We start from the raw sequence: 17,526 nt of genomic DNA, 5'->3' as shown, positions 1-17,526 counted from the left end.
CATTTTGGTGTAGAAAACCATATGTGTGAATGTTTTGGAACATTCACTAAAAGCAAGGACAAAACAAAATAAAAATGTTTTATGAAAATATTTAGGGAATCAATAACAACACCAAAGCTATTTAACATCCACAAAAAGAAACACACATTTAGTGATGATGTGTTAGAAAAGCAGTACACAGGTGAGGTACTGAATATTATTGATTATTGATTAAATTCTGGCATTTGTAGTGTTGTATATTTGATGGTCGTGGGATGGGTGATGAGCCAAGTAGACGCCAACGAGAAATCGTCAAACAAAACGCTTTATTTGTTTCAGCGAGCCTCAGACGAGAACTGCAGCTTCCAGGAGAAAAATTATGGGCTTGATTACTCTTCTGCTGTCTTCTTGGACAACCGTCTTTAAATACCTTTTACACAAAGACAGTTACTCTTTAGCCTTGGGGCCGGCCAGTTTGGACAACACCCAGTTTGTTGCTTGGCCAGTCAGCCTATTTCTTGTGATCGGTTTGAGTCAGGTGATCCTCTACTCCTACTTGTGAGGGCTTCCTATCAGATGTTGCTAATGTCTTTACACTTCCTCCTAAAATCCAAACCTGCATTCCTGTAGAATTCCAATTTCCTGGGGGCAAGAGCCACCACTCTCTGAAGAGCTTGTGTGGATTCTACCCTGGTAGAATAATCCTCTAAAGGATTCTGTGACCAAATACAAACAAAATAAAATGGTCCACCGTACAATTCACCTCAATAGCAATTCTATACATTTAATGAATTTGAATAGTTATTTAATAGAAAACATGTACTTAATTTGATTTAGGCAAAAATTTAGCTGGCAGACTGGCTAAAATGCAAGTTAAATCTATTTTTCACAATCGTGTCACAACTGTTAAAATGTTCCTGTATCTCAGATGCACTGCCATATAAAACAAGGTTAGCTTAGCAAAATAAAGACGGTATTAATGTATTGTATATAAAACTTTGTTGGAGGTTTTAGGAGTTGTTTTTTTTTTAGAGGATTGATGAATCAGCATAACCTGCATCGTTAGCTGCCTTGTGCTAGCAGTTTTTTACTATCTAGAACGCACAGAAAAGGGAAAGACATGTCCTGTGGTCTCACATAAGAATTGTGAGTCACGGTTAAATTTCCAAATATAAGTGCGGTTTGCAATTTTAGATCTGTTGGGAAAAACCTGAATAAATGTTTGCATTTTTATCACATAGAGCTTTGTAGCTTAAACTGTGAGTCAAAGCTCTTCTGGGAGGCGTCAGTAATATCCATGGGGGGCACGCAGCTTAAGAAAAATGAAACTATTGTCAAACCTTTGTTGTGTTTCAAGGAAAAATGCATTTATTTGTAGTTCCTAGCGCCAGAGAGTAAACAAGGCAGAGAAGAGGGCAAACTGTGCTTCAGTTGGATCATTTCTGGGAAGAGGGGGGCTATAATTGTATTATGTTTTCTAAGGGGGGCTACACTTTAAAAATATCTGTATTATTGTCAATGTTAGTCTTCAATTGTTGTTGATAAATGGCTTTGGCTTTGCGTAGTAGAGTTTTAACTTGCACTTACAGATGTAGCGACCAACTGTAGTTACTGACAGTGGTTTTCTGAAGTGTTCCTGAGCCCATGTCGTGATATCCTTTACACACTGATGTCGGATCCATTTGGACCCATTTGTAGCGTTTCGATACGCTACAAGAGGTAGTCACCTGAAATGGTTTTCACTTCACAGGTGTGCTTGAGGCTCATGGAGAGAATGCCAAGAGTGTGCAAAGCAGTAATCAGAGCAAAGGGTGGCTATTTTGAAGAAACTAGAATAGAAAACATGTTTTTAGTTATTTCACCTTTTTTTGTTAGGTACATAACTCCACATGTGTTCATTCATAATTTTGATGTGACAATCTACAATGTAAATAGTCATGAAAATAAATAAAACACATTGAATAAGAAGGTGTGTCCAAACTTTTGGCTTGTAATGTATATACAGTATATATACGTGTATATATATATATATATATATATATATATATATATATATATATATATATATATATATATATATATATATATATATATATATATATATATATACACTACCGTTCAAAAGTTTGGGGTCACCCAAACAATTTTGTGCAATAGCCTTCATTTCTAAGAACAAGAATAGACTGTCGAGTTTCAGATGAAAGCTCTCTTTTTCTGGCCATTTTGAGCGTTTAATTGACCCCACAAATGTGATGCTCCAGAAACTCAATCTGCTCAAAGGAAGGTCAGTTTTGTAGCTTCTGTAACGAGCTAAACTGTTTTCAGATGTGTGAATATGATTGCACAAGGGTTTTCTAATCATCAATTAGCCTTCTGAGCCAATGAGCAAACACATTGTACCATTAGAACACTGGAGTGATAGTTGCTGGAAATGGGCCTCTATACACCTATGTAGATATTGCACCAAAAACCAGACATTTGCAGCTAGAATAGTCATTTACCACATTAGCAATGTATAGAGTGTATTTCTTTAAAGTTAAGACAAGTTTAAAGTTATCTTCATTGAAAAGTACAGTGCTTTTCCTTCAAAAATAAGGACATTTCAATGTGACCCCAAACTTTTGAACGGTAGTGTATGTATGTATGTATGTATGTATATATGTGTATATATATAAAAATAACATGTTTTATATATATATATATATATACATTTTCTTCATTTTAGCATAGTAATTACTAAGTTTTTGTTAGTTTTTTGTCAAGTTTTTTTCCTATCCATTGGGTTGGCATTACTCTCTTTTCTTTTATTGGATTTACATCCTGTGATTTTTGTATGTAAAATTTTACAAAATACATCTAAAAAAGAAACATTTTTAGGCCAACATTGTGATTATAAGTCATACTGCAGCAGCCAAGAGGAGTTTTTGCCACCTTATTTTTTTAAATCATAAATTATATACTAAATAATAAAATTTGAAGAACCAGAATCAAATCAAATGTGTGAGGTGGCCAAATCATTTCAGCTCTAACATGCAGTCATTTATTTATTTAGAGGATACTATTTCTCAGAGTCCTGTGATACTTGGTGTCAGAAGTGGGATGGTTAGCCAGACCATTTTGAAGATGATTGAACGTGTTATCATTAGAGTTTTTCAGCCTGTTTATGGTTACGTTAGATAGTTCCACTAAATATCTGTGTACTCGAACCTGGTTAGAGGATACTACTTCTTAGGGTTCTGTGATACGTGGTGTCAGAAGTGGGATGGTTAGCCAGGCCATTTTGAAGATGATTGAACGTGTTATCATTAGAGTTTTTCAGCCTGTTCATGGTTACGTTAGATATTTCCACTAAATATCTGTGTACTCGAACCAGGTTAGAGGATACTATTTCTTAGGGTTCTGTGATATGTGGTGTCAGAAGTGGGATGGTTAGCCAGGCCCAGTTTTGAATATGTTTGAACGTGTTATCATTAGAGTTTTTCAGCCTGTTCATGGTTACGCTATATATTTCCACTAGATATCTGTGTACTCGAACCTGGTTAGAGGATACTACTTCTTAGGGTTCTGTGATACGTGGTGTCAGAAGTGGGATGGTTAGCCAGGCCATTTTGAAGATGATTGAACGTGTTATCATTAGAGTTTTTCAGCCTGTTCATGGTTACGTTAGATATTTCCACTAAATATCTGTGTACTCGAACCAGGTTAGAGGATACTATTTCTTAGGGTTCTGTGATATGTGGTGTCAGAAGTGGGATGGTTAGCCAGGCCCAGTTTTGAATATGTTTGAACGTGTTATCATTAGAGTTTTTCAGCCTGTTCATGGTTATGCTATATATTTCCACTAGATATCTGTGTACTCGAACCAGGTTAAAGGATACTACTTCTTAGGGTTCTGTGATACGTGGTGTCAGAAGTGGGATGGTTAGCCAGGCCCAGTTTTGAAGATGTCCGAACGTGTTATTATTAGAGTTTTTCAGCCTGTTCATGGTTACGCTAGATATTTCCACTAAATATCTCTGTACTCGAACCAGGTTAGAGGATACTACTTCTTAGGGTTCTGTGATACGTGGTGTCAGAAGTGGGATGGTTAGCCAGGCCGTTTTGAAGATGATTGAACGTGTTATCATAAGAGTTCTTCAGCGTTTTTATGGTTACGCTAGATATTGCCACTAAATATCTGTGTACTCGAACCAGGTTGGAGGATACTACTTCTTAGGGTTCTGTCATATGTGGTGTCAGAAGTGGGATGGCTAGCCAGGCCCAGTTTTGAAGATGATTGAATGTGGCCAAAAGGAGTTTTTGCCACGTAGTATACCATATACTAGGCTATGAGAATCCTGTTTAATCGTGAATCGATTCCGAATCGTCACTCTAAGAACCAGAATTAAATCAAATTTGTGAGGTGGCCAAATATTTCTGTCAAAATTAAAATAACGATGATAATAAATACTTTGATGCACATTATCTCCAGCCTTTGGCGGGCCACATGACACCAAGTAGCGGGCCACAATTGACACCAAGTAGCGGGCCACAATCGGCCCCCGGGCTTTGTCTTTGGCACCTGTGCTTGAATTGTATGAAAACCGTAGACGGCATTGTGAAGTCCTGCATGGCCGACCTGTGCAGAGGTCATGAAGAGCTAATGAGCGTCAATGAGGAAAGACCGCACGGCGTTCCTGACCGAGGTGTACCGCTTGTACAAGCACACGTTGGAATAATGATCGGTAATTATTTCGGTGTGGAGAAGGCCACCGCGGACCAATCATTAAATATTGCATCCAAGTACAAGCGGTTAATTAACCCCAATGGCCGAGAACAAGCGAGCGGCGCTGGACTGGCACACGTGTGCGACCCGGGTGCGGCGTTGTCACATTCGGGCAGCGGTGGCACTGGCCTCTGCGGAGCTCATTATGTGAGCAGACTGTTTAGACAAGCAGTTTGTGCCACATGACGGGGCCTCGTTTCTTGTCTGCAACTCCAACATTGACCGGGCCGACCCACAACGCAGCGCTCTGTCTGCCCTGATGAAGAGGACGGACCACAGGCTCTGGAACAACCGTCACAAATGCGGCACTTTCATTTCATCGCTTCCCTAATTACATTCACCACTCCAGAGGCGGGAAGTGCCGTGTCAGACAAAGATCCTGGACCTGCGGGGTCATGCACAGTATCTTCTAAGTCCAATAGGGACCAAATTAAAGTTCTACGACAAATGGTGTCAGAAGCGGCATGGGTAGCCACACTCAGTTTTTACGATCGTAGTTGTTAACTGGAGCTGGCCTCGCTGCCAAATAGCCTCTTTTTGTGTGGGAATTTGTTTACCTCAATATACGAGTGTTTCCAATCAGGTTAAAGAATGTTACTTCTTAGAGTTCTGTGATATGTGGTGTCAGAAGTGAGATGGTTAGCCAGGCCCAGTTTTAAAGATGATTGACAGTGTTATCATTAGAGTTTTTCAGCCTGTTTATGGTTACACTAGATATTTCCACAAAATATCGGTTCTGTGTACTAAGAGGATGCTACTTTTCAGAGTTATGTGATACGTGGGGTCAGAAATGGGATGGTTAGCCAGTTCAAGTTTTGAAGATGATTGAATGTATTAGTTGCTCAGCCTGTTCATGGTTGCGCTAGATATTTCCACTAAATATATGTGTACTCGAATCAGGTTAGAGGATACTACTTCTTAGAATTATGTGGTACGTGGTGTCAGAAGTGGAATGGTTAACCAGGCCCGGTTTTGAAGATGATTGAACGTGTTATCATTAGTTTTTCAGTCTGTTTATGGTTACACTAGATATTTCCACAAAATATCTGTGTACTTAGAGGTTACTACTTCTCAGAGTTCTGTGATACGTGATGTCAGAAGTGGGAAGGTTAGCCAGGCCCAGTTGAACGTGTTATCATCACAGTTCTTCAGCCTGTTTATAGTTACGCTAGATATTTCTACTAAATATATGTGTACTTAAACCAGGTTAGAGGATACTACTTCTTAGAGTTCTGTTATACGTGGTGTCAGAAGTGGGATGGCTAGCCAGGCCCCGTTTTGAAGATGATTGAATGTGTTATCATTAGAGTTCTTCAGCCTGTTTATGGTTGCACTAGATATTTCCACTAAATGTATGTGTACTCGAACCAGATTAGAGGATACTACTTCTTAGTCTTCTGTGTTACGTGGTGTCAGAAGTGGGATTGTTAGCCAGCCCCAGTTTTAAAGATGATTTAACGTGTTATCATTAGAGTTCTTCAGCCTGTTTATGGTTGCACTAGATATTTCCACTAAATATATGTGTACTCCAACCAGGTTAGAGGATACTACTTCTGAGAGTTCTGTGATACGTGGTGTCAGAAATGGGATGGTTAGCCAGTTCAAGTTTTGAAGATGATTGAATGTGTTAGTTCCTCAGCCTGTTTATGGTTGTGCTAGATATTTCCACTAATTATCTGTGTACTCGAATCAGGTTAGAGGATACTACTACTTAGAATTCTGTGATATGTGGTGTCAGAAGTGGGATGGTTAGCCAGGCCCAGTTTTGGAGATGATTGAACGTGTTATCTATAGAGTTCTTCAGCCTGTTTATGGTTACACTAGATATTTCCACTAACTATCTGTGTATTTAGAGGTTATTACTTCTTAGAGTTATGGGATATGTGGTGTCAGAAGTGGGATGGTTAGCCAAGCCCAGTTTTGAAGATGATTGAACGTGTTATCATTAGAGTTTTTCAGCCTGTTTATGGTTGCGCTAGATATTTCCACTAAATATATGTGTACTTAAACCAGGTTAGAGGATACTACTTCTTAGAATTCTGTGATATGTGGTGTCAGAAGTGGGATGGTTAATCAGGCGCATTTTTAAAGATGATTGACATTGTTATCATCAGAGTTTTTCAGCCTGTTTATGGTTACGCTACATATTTCTACAAAATATTTGTGTACTTGAACCAGGTTAGAGGATACTACTTTTTAGAGTACTGTGATACGTGATGTCAGAAGTGGGATGGTTAGCCACGCCCAGTTTTGAAGATGATTAAGCATGTTATCGTTAGGGTTTTTCAGCCTGATTAATGGTTACACTAGATATTTCCACAAAATATCTGTGTACTTAGAGGTTACTACTTCTTAGAGTTATGTGATACCTTGTGTCAGAAGTAGGAGAGTTAGCCAGGCCTAGTTTTGAAGAGGATTGAACATGTTATCATTCCAGTTCTTCAGCCTGTTTATGGTTACGCTAGATATTTCCAGTACATATATGTGTATTGAACCAGGTTAGAGGATACTACTTTTTAGAAATCTGTGATATGTTGTGTCAGAAGTGGGATGGTTATTCAGACCCAGTTTTAAAGATGATTGACATTGTTATCATCAGAGTTTTTCAGCCTGTTTATGGTTACGCTATATATTTATACTAAATATGTTTGTACTTGAACCAGGTTAGAAGATACTACTTTTTAGAGTACTGTGATACGTGATGTCAGAAGTGGGATGGTTAGCCATGCCCAATTTTGAAGATGATTACGCATGTTATCGTTAGGGTTTTTCAGCCTTTTTATGGTTACACTAGATATTTCCACAACATATCTGTGTACTTAAAGGTTACTACTTCTTAGAGTTCTGTGATACCTTGTGTCAGAAGTAGGAGAGTTAGCCAGGCCTAGTTTTGAAGAGGAATTGAACATGTTATCATTCCAGTTCTTCAGCCTGTTTATGGTTACGCTAGATATTTCCACTACATATATGTGTATTGAACCAGGTTAGAGGATACTACTTTTTAGAAATATGTGATATGTTGTGTCAGAAGTGGGATGGTTAATCAGACCCAGTCTTAAAGATGATTGACATTGTTATCATCAGAGTTTTTCAGCCTGTTTATGGTTACGCTATATATTTCTACTAAATATGTTTGTACTTGAACCAGGTTAGAGGATACTATTTTTTAGAGTACTGTGATACGTGATGTCAGAAGTGGGATGGTTAGCCATGCCCAGTTTTGAAGATGATTAAGCATGTTATCGTTAGGGTTTTTCAGCCTTTTTATGGTTACACTAGATATTTCCACAAAATATCTGTGTACTTAGAGGTTAATACTTCTTAGAGTTCTGTGATACATGGTGTCAGAAGTAGGAGGGTTAGCCAGGCCTAGTTTTGAAGAGGATTGAACATGTTCTCATTCCAGTTCTTCAGCCTGTTTATGGTTACGCTAGATATTTCCACTACATATATGTGTATTGAACCAGGTTAGAGGATACTACTTTTTAGAAATCTGTGATATGTTGTGTCAGAAGTGGGATGGTTAGCCAGGCCCAGTTTTGAAGATGATTGAGCATGTTATCATTCGAGTTGTCAGCCTGTTTATGGTTACGCTAGATATTTCTACTAAATATCTGTATATTCCATAGAGGTTAAAGGACAATACTTCTAAGAGTTCTGTGATATGTGGTGTCAGAAGTGGGATGGCTAGCCAGACCCAGTTTTGAAGATGATTGAACGTGTTTTTTAGTCTGTTTATGGTTAAGCTAGATATTTCCACTAAATATATATGTACTCAAACCATGTTAGAGGATACTGGAACGGACTATAGACTCCCCTGTTCTTTTATACCACCTGTAAGACGGCAGTCCCAGAGGCAACCTATTAAGATACCGCCGATGTAATAAAACTTGTACAATTGGGTGGAAAAGAAGATAAAATGTCAGCGTGAGGAGAAGGTGACATTATTGACAGTGTCAATGAGTTGAATCCCTCCCCCGCTACAGAAGAAGGTGTAATCCTCCCTTGATGGCCAACTGCTCTGTGAAGTGGGCGGCGTGGAGCTCTAATCCGCGCCAGGACTGACTCATCCAGCTGTGGATTACGGCGCCGCATCCCGCGGCACGGTAAACAAACAACACAACGACTATTCAGCAGAAATCCATCAGAGGCCAGTTGGCCACATCCAGCCTTCCAATTCCAACCTGGATGCTCACCGTGTTCTGGGAGGCTTCAGAATAAATAAGCCATCTGCGGCGTGGAAACGGAAGAAGAAGTGGATGAATAGGCTTTCAGCGGAGCCTTTGTGAATGTTGATGGCAAAAGTGTCTATTCTCTACCTTCACTGCCCACCTTGATTGGCTCGTCGAGCATCTTCTTAGTGGCAACTTGTTTATGCTTTAAAAACACCACTGTCTCATTTTAGCGGTAACATTCGAGGTTAGCCGATTTGTGAAAGACTGTCAAAATGACTTTAAAAGTTTTATATAAGTGTTATAATGAAGACAACACGTGGTGTAAGTGTCTATATTAGTTATATTATCCCACTATCAAAATGACTTTAAAAATCTTATATAAGTGTTACAATGAAGACAACAGGTTATGTAAGTGTCTATATTAATTATATTAGCCTACTATCAAAATGACTTTAAAAGTCTTATATAAGTGTTATAATGAAGGCAACACATGATGTAAGTGTCTATATTAGCCTACTATCACCATGACTTTAAAAGTCTTATGTAAGTGTTATAATGAAGGCAACACATGATGTAAGTGTCTATATTAGCCTACTATCACCATGACTTTAAAAGTCTTATATAAGTGTTATAATGAAAGCAACACATGATGTAAGTGTCTATATTAGCCTACTATCAAAATGACTTTAAAAGTCTTTTATAAGTGTTATAATGAAGACAACACATAATGTAAGTGTCTATATTAGCTATATTAGCCTACTATCAAAATGACTTTAAAAGTCTTATATAAGTGTTATAATGAAGTCAACACATGATGTAAGTGTCTGTATTAGTTATATTAGCCTACTATCAAAATGACTTTAAAAGTTTTATATAAGTGTTATAATGAAGGCAACACATGATGTAAGTGTCTATATTAGCCTACTATCAAAATGACTTTATAAGTCTTATATAAGTGTTATAATAAAGACAACACATGATGTAAGTGTCTATATTAGCTATATTAGCCTACTATCAAAATGACTTTAAAAGTCTTATATAAGTTACCCGTGCCTTGGGCACTAATACACCCCCATACCATCACACATGCTGCCTTTTACACTTTGCACCTAGAACATGGTTCTTTTCCTCTTTGGTCCGGAGGACACGACATCCACATTTTCCCAAAAAAATTTGAAATGTGGACTCTTCAGACCACTTTGCATCAGTCCATCTTAGATGAGCTCGGGGCCAGCGAAGCCGGCGGCGTTTCTGGGTGTTGTTGATAAATGGCTTTGGCTGTGCATAGTAGAGTTTTAACTTGCACTTACAGATGTAGCGACCAACTGTAGTTACTGACAGTGGTTTTCTGAAGTGTTCCTGAGCCCATGTGGTGATATCCTTTACACAGTGATGTCACTTTTTTGATGCAGTACCGCCTGAGGGATCAAAGGTCACGGCCATTCCAATGTTGGTTTTCGGCCTTGCCGCTTACGTGCAGTGATTTCTCCAGATTCTCTAAACCTTTTGATGATATTACGGAGCATAGATAGTGAAATCCCTAAATTCCTTGCAATAGCTGCTTGAGAAATGTTGTTCTTAAACAATTTGCTCAGGCATTTGTTGACAAAGTGGTGACCCTCGCACCGTCCTTGTTTGTGAACGACTGAGCATTTCATGGAAGCTGCTTTTATACCCAACCATGGCACCCACCTGTTCCCAATTAGCCTGTTCACCTGTGGGATGTTCCAAATAAGTCTTTGATGAGCATTCCTCAACTTTATCACTCTTTTTTGCCACTTGTGCCAGCTTTTTTGAAACATGTTGCAGGCATCAAACTCCAAATGAGCTAATATTTGCAAAAAATAAGAAAGTTTCTCAGTGTGAACATGAAATATATTGTCTTTGCAGTCTACTCAATTGAATATAAGTTGAAAAGGATTTGTTGTGTTCTCTTTTTATTTACCATTTACACAACGTGACAACTTCACTGCTTTTGGGGTTTGTGATACTACAAATAATACTACTAAAACCACCTTTGTTCACACAAACTCTAATCGCAGCATTCCAAACAATGCTTACGTCAGGTAAACTGTATTTTCCCTCTAAGCCGATACAAACAAAGAGGATAGACCGACAGGCCTGATATCGCCACATGTTCTTTCTCTGCCGTGTCAGCCGTGTACGAGCAGTTTGTGACGCCACCACCAAGCTCTAAAGCGCTTGTCTCCGACGGCTGTCTCGGCCAGGGTCGCCACTTCCTGTCACTTCCCTTTCACGGCTGCAGCAGCCAGGCGACCAGATAACATCCTCGCCCGCCTTTAATCCCCCTGCAAGCCTGCCATCATGGCGGCCAATCGCCTCACTAATCAGTGTCAACACGTGTGGGTGAGCACCCAGACAAGAAGCCGCAGAGTCTGATGTGTGGCAGCTGACACGTGTGAGAAGACGTGGATTTGTACGAAGAACGTCTCCAGCAGCAGAATATCACTTCCGTCCTGTAGAGTGGGGAGAACTAAAGAAAAGAAGGCATTCATACAACCCCTTTTCCTGAGTGGATCTCGCGTGAGAGGAAGAGGGGGGGCGTTAATCCCTCTACAATGCATTCCGCTGAAAATGAAGGAAAGCGCCACTATACATAGGAACCGCTGTGGTCAAAAATGGAATTGCCATAAAATAAACAATTTAAGACAGGGATGTCAAACAGGACGTTAAAAGTCGTATATAAGTGTTACAATGAAGGCAACACATGATGTAAGTGTCTATATTAGCCTACTATCAAAATGACTTAAAAAGTCTTATATAAGTGTTATAATGAAGGCAACACATGATGTCAGTGTCTATATTAGCCTACTATCAAAATGACTTTAAAAGTCTTATATAAGTGTTATAATGAAGGCAACACATGATGTAAGTGTCTATATTAGTTATATTAGCCTACTATCAAAATGACTTTAAAAGTCGTATATACATGTTATAATGAAGACAACACGTGATGTAAGTGTCTATATTAGCTATATTAGCCTACTATCAAAATGACTTTAAAAGTCTTACATAAGTGTTATAATGAAGGCAACACATGATGTAAATGTCTGTATTAGCCTACTATCAAAATGACTTTAAACGTCTTATATAAGTGTTATAATGAAGACAACTCATGATGTAAGTGTCTATATTAGCCTACTATCAAAATGACTTTAAAAGTCGTATATACATGTTATAATGAAGACAACTCATGGTGTAAGTGTCTATATTAGCCTACTATCAAAATGACTTTAAAAGTCGTATATACATGTTATAATGAAGACAACTCATGATGTAAGTGTCTATATTAGCCTACTATCAAATGACTTTAAAAGTCGTATATACATGTTATAATGAAGACAACACGTGATGTAAGTGTCTATATTAGCTATATTAGCCTACTATCAAAATGACTTTAAACGTCTTATATAAGTGTTATAATGAAGACAACACATGGTGTAAGTGTCTGTATTAGCTATATTAGCCTACTATCAAAATGACTTTAAAAGTCTTACATAAGTGTTATAATGAAGGGAACACATGATGTAAGTGTCTATATCAGCCTACTATCAAAATGACTTTAAACGTCTTATATAAGTGTTATAATGAAGACAACACATTATATAAGTGTCTATATTAGCCTACTATCAAAATAACTTTAAACGTCTTATATAAGTGTTATAATGAAGACAACACATGGTGTAAGTGTCTGTATTAGCTATATTAGCCTACTATCAAAATGACTTTAAAAGTCGTATATAAATGTTATAATGAAGACAACACATGATGTAAGTGTCTATATTAGCTATATTAGCCTACTATCAAAATTACTTTAAAAGTCTTACATAAGTGTTATAATGAAGGCAACACATGATGTATGTGTCTGTATTAGTTAATTAGCATACTATCAAAATGACTTTAAAAGTCTTGTATAAGTGTTATAATGAAGACAACACATGATGTAAGTGTCTATATCAGCCTACTATAAAATGACTTTAAACGTCTTACATAAGTGTTATGAAGACAACACATGATATAAGTGTCTATATTAGCTATATTAGCCTACTATGAAAATTACTTTAAACGTCTTATATAAGTGTTATATTGAAGACAACACATGGTGTAGGTGTCTGTATCAGTTATATTAACCTACTATCAAAATCACTTTAAAAGTCTTATATAAGTGTTATAATGAAGGCAACACATGATGTAAGTGTCTATATTAGTTATATTAGCCTACTACCAAAATTATTTTAAAGTCTTACATAAGTGTTATGATAAAGACAACACATGATGTAAGTGTCTATATTAGCTATATTAGCCTACTATCAAAATGACTATGTGTCGCAGGCTGACACAAATCTTTGTTGACAGAAATGTTGAAATGTAATATTTATTCTACACATTTTTACAACATCGGAAAACATTAGTAAAACTTCTCAGAGGGTGAGATAACTCCTGGAAATGACTGTCTTAGAATGACCAAAGGTATAGATGTGTGTGTCCAAGTTAAAGGAAACAATAGACTTAGACTTCCTTTTTATTGTCATTCAAATTTGAACTTTACAGTACAGATAGGAACAAAATTCCTGATCAGCAGGGGCTTGTATGCAGGAATTAGCATCACAGATAGATGGTTTGAGGAGCCGAGGTGGGGGCGGTGCAGCTTTAAACGTGTGTTTAATATTGCTGTAAAACCATGTCTTGCTTCCACCCCTGGTTGCAAAATTCACATATTGATGGAAATGGGGGAACACAGTTTTCATGTTAGCTTGATTAAAGTCCCCTGCTACGATGAAAACTCCCTGTGCATGTGTAGATTGCAGTAACATCGTCTTCTAATGGATTTATTACAATCTTTGTAAACTGGGTAACGTTTGCTGTGGTCTGGAACAACATGGCACACAAGCAACTATCAGAAATGCAGCCAATGTTACATACAGATAATACAAGATGAGTTCACCAAGTGTAAAAATTAGCTGCATTTTTTTTAATTAAGAAACTGCAGTTCTAAATGTGTCCACTGGATGTCGCAATAGCATTTTAAGTGTAACTTAAGTCACACATGACAGTGTTTAAAGATGACGTGTCAGATGACTTCAAGCGCACTCTGGATTGGCCGCCCGCTACTCCAATCAGCGCAGGTGCAAGCAATCAGCTGCTCCTGGCAGCAGATGGCGGCAGACTGATACTGTACCAACGCACAATACCTTATTTAATAAAATAACAAAATAGTAAGATGCAAAGACTTAAGTCAACATGGCCAGTACTCACAATTGGTTGATGGGATGATGCGCAACCTGAACTCCTTTGTAAAAATGTGTGTTTCCACATTTCTATATTATTTTATGCTTAAATCTGGCATGTTCATATTGGTTAAGTTTGCAGTTATGTTACCTTTAATTCTGCTATTATAATGTCATTTAGACAACTGTTTTATTTACATTTTAATTGAAATATTTGAACGAAGATAAATGAATGTGTTGTGGCAGCTGTGGATTTCACCAACACGGCGGTTTGAGGAAACGCTCGGTCGCTTCTCCGAAACACGTCTTTTATGAACTGAGACAAAGTCTAAGTTTGTGGTGTTCTTCGGCACCAATTTATTTCCTCTGAATTGTTAACTAACTTGAAGTGTTTTTGGCAAGTGGATTAGTTGCAATGTGTTAATTTTCGTAATGCGCTTGTTTGTTTTTGGCCAAAGTAAAACCAAAAAAAATAGTGAAGTTGTCTTTATTTTGATGTTATCATGCCATGATTGGGAAAATATTTTCCCGAAATGAGTTTGACACCCGTGTTTTTTTAGATATTCAACTGGCGGCTACAGTGGTTTTGGCACCCGTCCCAATTCGTCACGTTTCATGTGTCAGGTAAACCGCCACGAATGAGGCCATACTGATCCCCTTCCTTCTGTATCGTAATATGATCCAGAGAGTAGAAAATGTATGAAGAAAAAACATCAAAAGCTTATTCCGATCCTACGATTGAAAGGAATAAATATGTGGAATTAAATGTACTTTCACATGGCAATATGGTTCAGAACATGCTAACATGCTAAGATGCTAACATGCTAACCACTCATGTCATGATTTTCTCATTCAGGTATTGCAGGAAACCCGGTGCTCTTCAACGAAAACGGCGATGCCCCCGGTCGGTATGAGATCTACCAGTACCAGATCCGGAACCAAACGGCGGAATACAAAATCATTGGTCACTGGACGGATCAACTTCATCTAAATGTGAGTGTTGTCACTTTCTCTCCCAGAGCTGCACCTAAAGTGAGTGCTAAAATGATTGCTCGTAAAAATGCCATTGGTCGTTTTAGTCACAGTTCAAGTGTTTTCGAACTGTGCCTGCTGAAGAAAAGTCCTCTTAACCCCGGATTTGTACTGAATGCGTGAGAGCTGCGGAACGGGTCTGCCATGGCATTCCAGTACTTAATAATCGCAGAGTTTCTATTTGTGACCGTAGGTTCAATTGAGCTCAAATCTGCTTGTATTGGACAGGAAGTCATGCACCAACACAAATTAAATGATCTGGTTTTTACTTTCAAAATAAAACACCCCTTTTTCAAGGCAGGTTGCATTTTTTAAACCTTTGAAACGTTCTAATGGAAGTCGACTCGCCAAAGGTTTTTTTTTTTCAATTTCCCCTCATTGACGCAAATTCTAATTGTGGAAGAAGAATCATTATGTTGACTCGGCGAGCCAAATTTAGGAAACAAAATGCGTCTAATACAAAAACTCACAATAATGTCTGATTGAATGCTAAGAAAGGGAACCGGAGGGTGTGTTCCAACTATCGTGGGATCACACTCCTCAGCCTTCTCTGTAAGGTCTATTCAGGTGTACTGGAGAGGAGGCTACGCCGGATAGTCGAACCTCGGATTCAGGAGGAACAGTGTGGTTTTCGTCCTGGTCGTGGAACTGTGGACCAGCTCTATACTCTCGGCAGGGTCCTTGAGGGTGCATGGGAGTTTGCCCAACCAGTCTACATGTGTTTTGTGGACTTGGAGAAGACATTCGACCGTGTCCCTCGGGAAGTCCTGTGGGGAGTGCTCAGAGAGTATGGGGTATCGGACTGTCTGATTCTGGTGGTCCGCTCCCTGTATGATCAGTGACAGAGTTTGGTCCGCATTGCCGGCAGTAAGTCGGACACGTTTCCAGTGAGGGTTGGACTCCGCCAAGGCTGCCCTTTGTCACCCATTCTGTTCATAACTTGTATGGACGTAATTTATAGGCGCAGTCAAGGCGTTGAGGGGATCTGGTTTGGTGGCTGCAGGATTAGGTCTCTGCTATTTGCAGATGATGTGGTCCTGATGGCTTCATCCGGCCAGGATCTTCAGCTCTCACTGGATCGGTTCGCAGCCGAGTGTGAAGCGACTGGGATGAGAATCAGCACCTCCAAGTCCGAGTCCATGGTTCTCGCCCGGGAAAGGGTGGAGTGCCATCTCCAAGCTGGGGAGGCGATTTGGCCCAAGTGGAGGAGTTCAAGTACCTCGGAGTCTTGTTCACGAGTGAGGGAAGTGTGGATCGTGAGATCGACAGGCGGATCGGTGTGGCGTCTTCAGTAATGCGGACGCTCTATGGATCCTTGGTGGTGAAGAAGGAGCTGAGCCGGAAGGCAAAGCTCTCAATTTACCGGTCCATCTACGTTCCCATCCTCACCTATGGTCATGAGCTTTGGGTTATGACCGAAAAGACAAGGCCGAAATGAGTTTCCTCCGCCGGGTGGCGGGTCTCTCCCTTAGAGATAGGGTGAGAAGCTCTGTCATCCGGGAGGAACACAGAGTAAAGCCGCTGCTTCTCCACATGGAGAGGAGCCAGATGAGGTGGTTCGGGCATCTGGTCAGGATGCCACCCGAACGCCTTTGGGGCACGTCTGACTGGCAGGAGGCCAAGGGGAAGACCCAGGACACGTTGGGAAGACTATGTCTCCCGGCTGGCCTGGGAACACCTCGGGATCCCCCGTGAGGAGCTGGACGAAGCGGCTGGGGAGAGGGAAGTCTGGGCTTCTCTGCTTAGGCTGCTGCCCCGCGACCCGACCTCGGATAAGCGGAAGACAATGGATGGATGGATGGATGAATGCTAAAAACATTATGACAGACCGCCTTAAAAAACTGAATGAGACACCCAGAATATACATGAAAATAAAGAATGTGGGATTTACAATATGAAATATATGAACGATAAAACACTGAATATTGACAACATATGAACGTCACCCCCCCTCTCTATCGACATATTTTACAATCAAGCGAAATGCAACAAAAATGCAACAAACACAGTGAAAAATTAACACAAAGGGTAAAAAAAAACCCACCTACAATCTGATGTGGCAGTTGTGGATGTCACCAATACGGCGGTTTGAGGAAACACAAGTGTAAACATTAGCTGCATTTTTATTTAATGTAAGAAACTGCGGTTCTAAATGTGTCCACTGGATGTCACAATAGCAATTTAAATGTAACTCAACTGATACAATAACGAAACAGTAAGATGCAAAGATTTAAGTCGACATGATCTTTAAAGTGAAAGTGTCATGCAGTGCTTGCAATTGGTTGACGGGTCAATGCGCACCCTGAACTCCATTGTAAAAGTATAT

General features: G+C 39.3%; 1 protein-coding gene across 2 annotated transcripts in view; it reads left to right on the top strand.

Annotated features, from left to right (window-relative positions):
- The window catches only part of LOC133643628 (metabotropic glutamate receptor 4-like), a 487,563-nt gene that overhangs the window by 419,696 nt on the left and 50,341 nt on the right, over positions 1 to 17,526 (top strand). For both annotated transcript variants that reach the window (XM_062038295.1, XM_062038294.1), the window contains exon 7: positions 15,025 to 15,161. In XM_062038295.1, coding sequence (XP_061894279.1) covers positions 15,025 to 15,161 — 137 coding nt within the window. The remainder of the gene's footprint in view (positions 1 to 15,024; positions 15,162 to 17,526) is intronic.

Source organism: Entelurus aequoreus, linkage group LG26, assembly GCF_033978785.1.
Source record: "Entelurus aequoreus isolate RoL-2023_Sb linkage group LG26, RoL_Eaeq_v1.1, whole genome shotgun sequence".
NCBI lineage: Eukaryota > Metazoa > Chordata > Actinopteri > Syngnathiformes > Syngnathidae > Entelurus > Entelurus aequoreus.
This window is presented reverse-complemented; position numbering and strand designations above follow the sequence as displayed.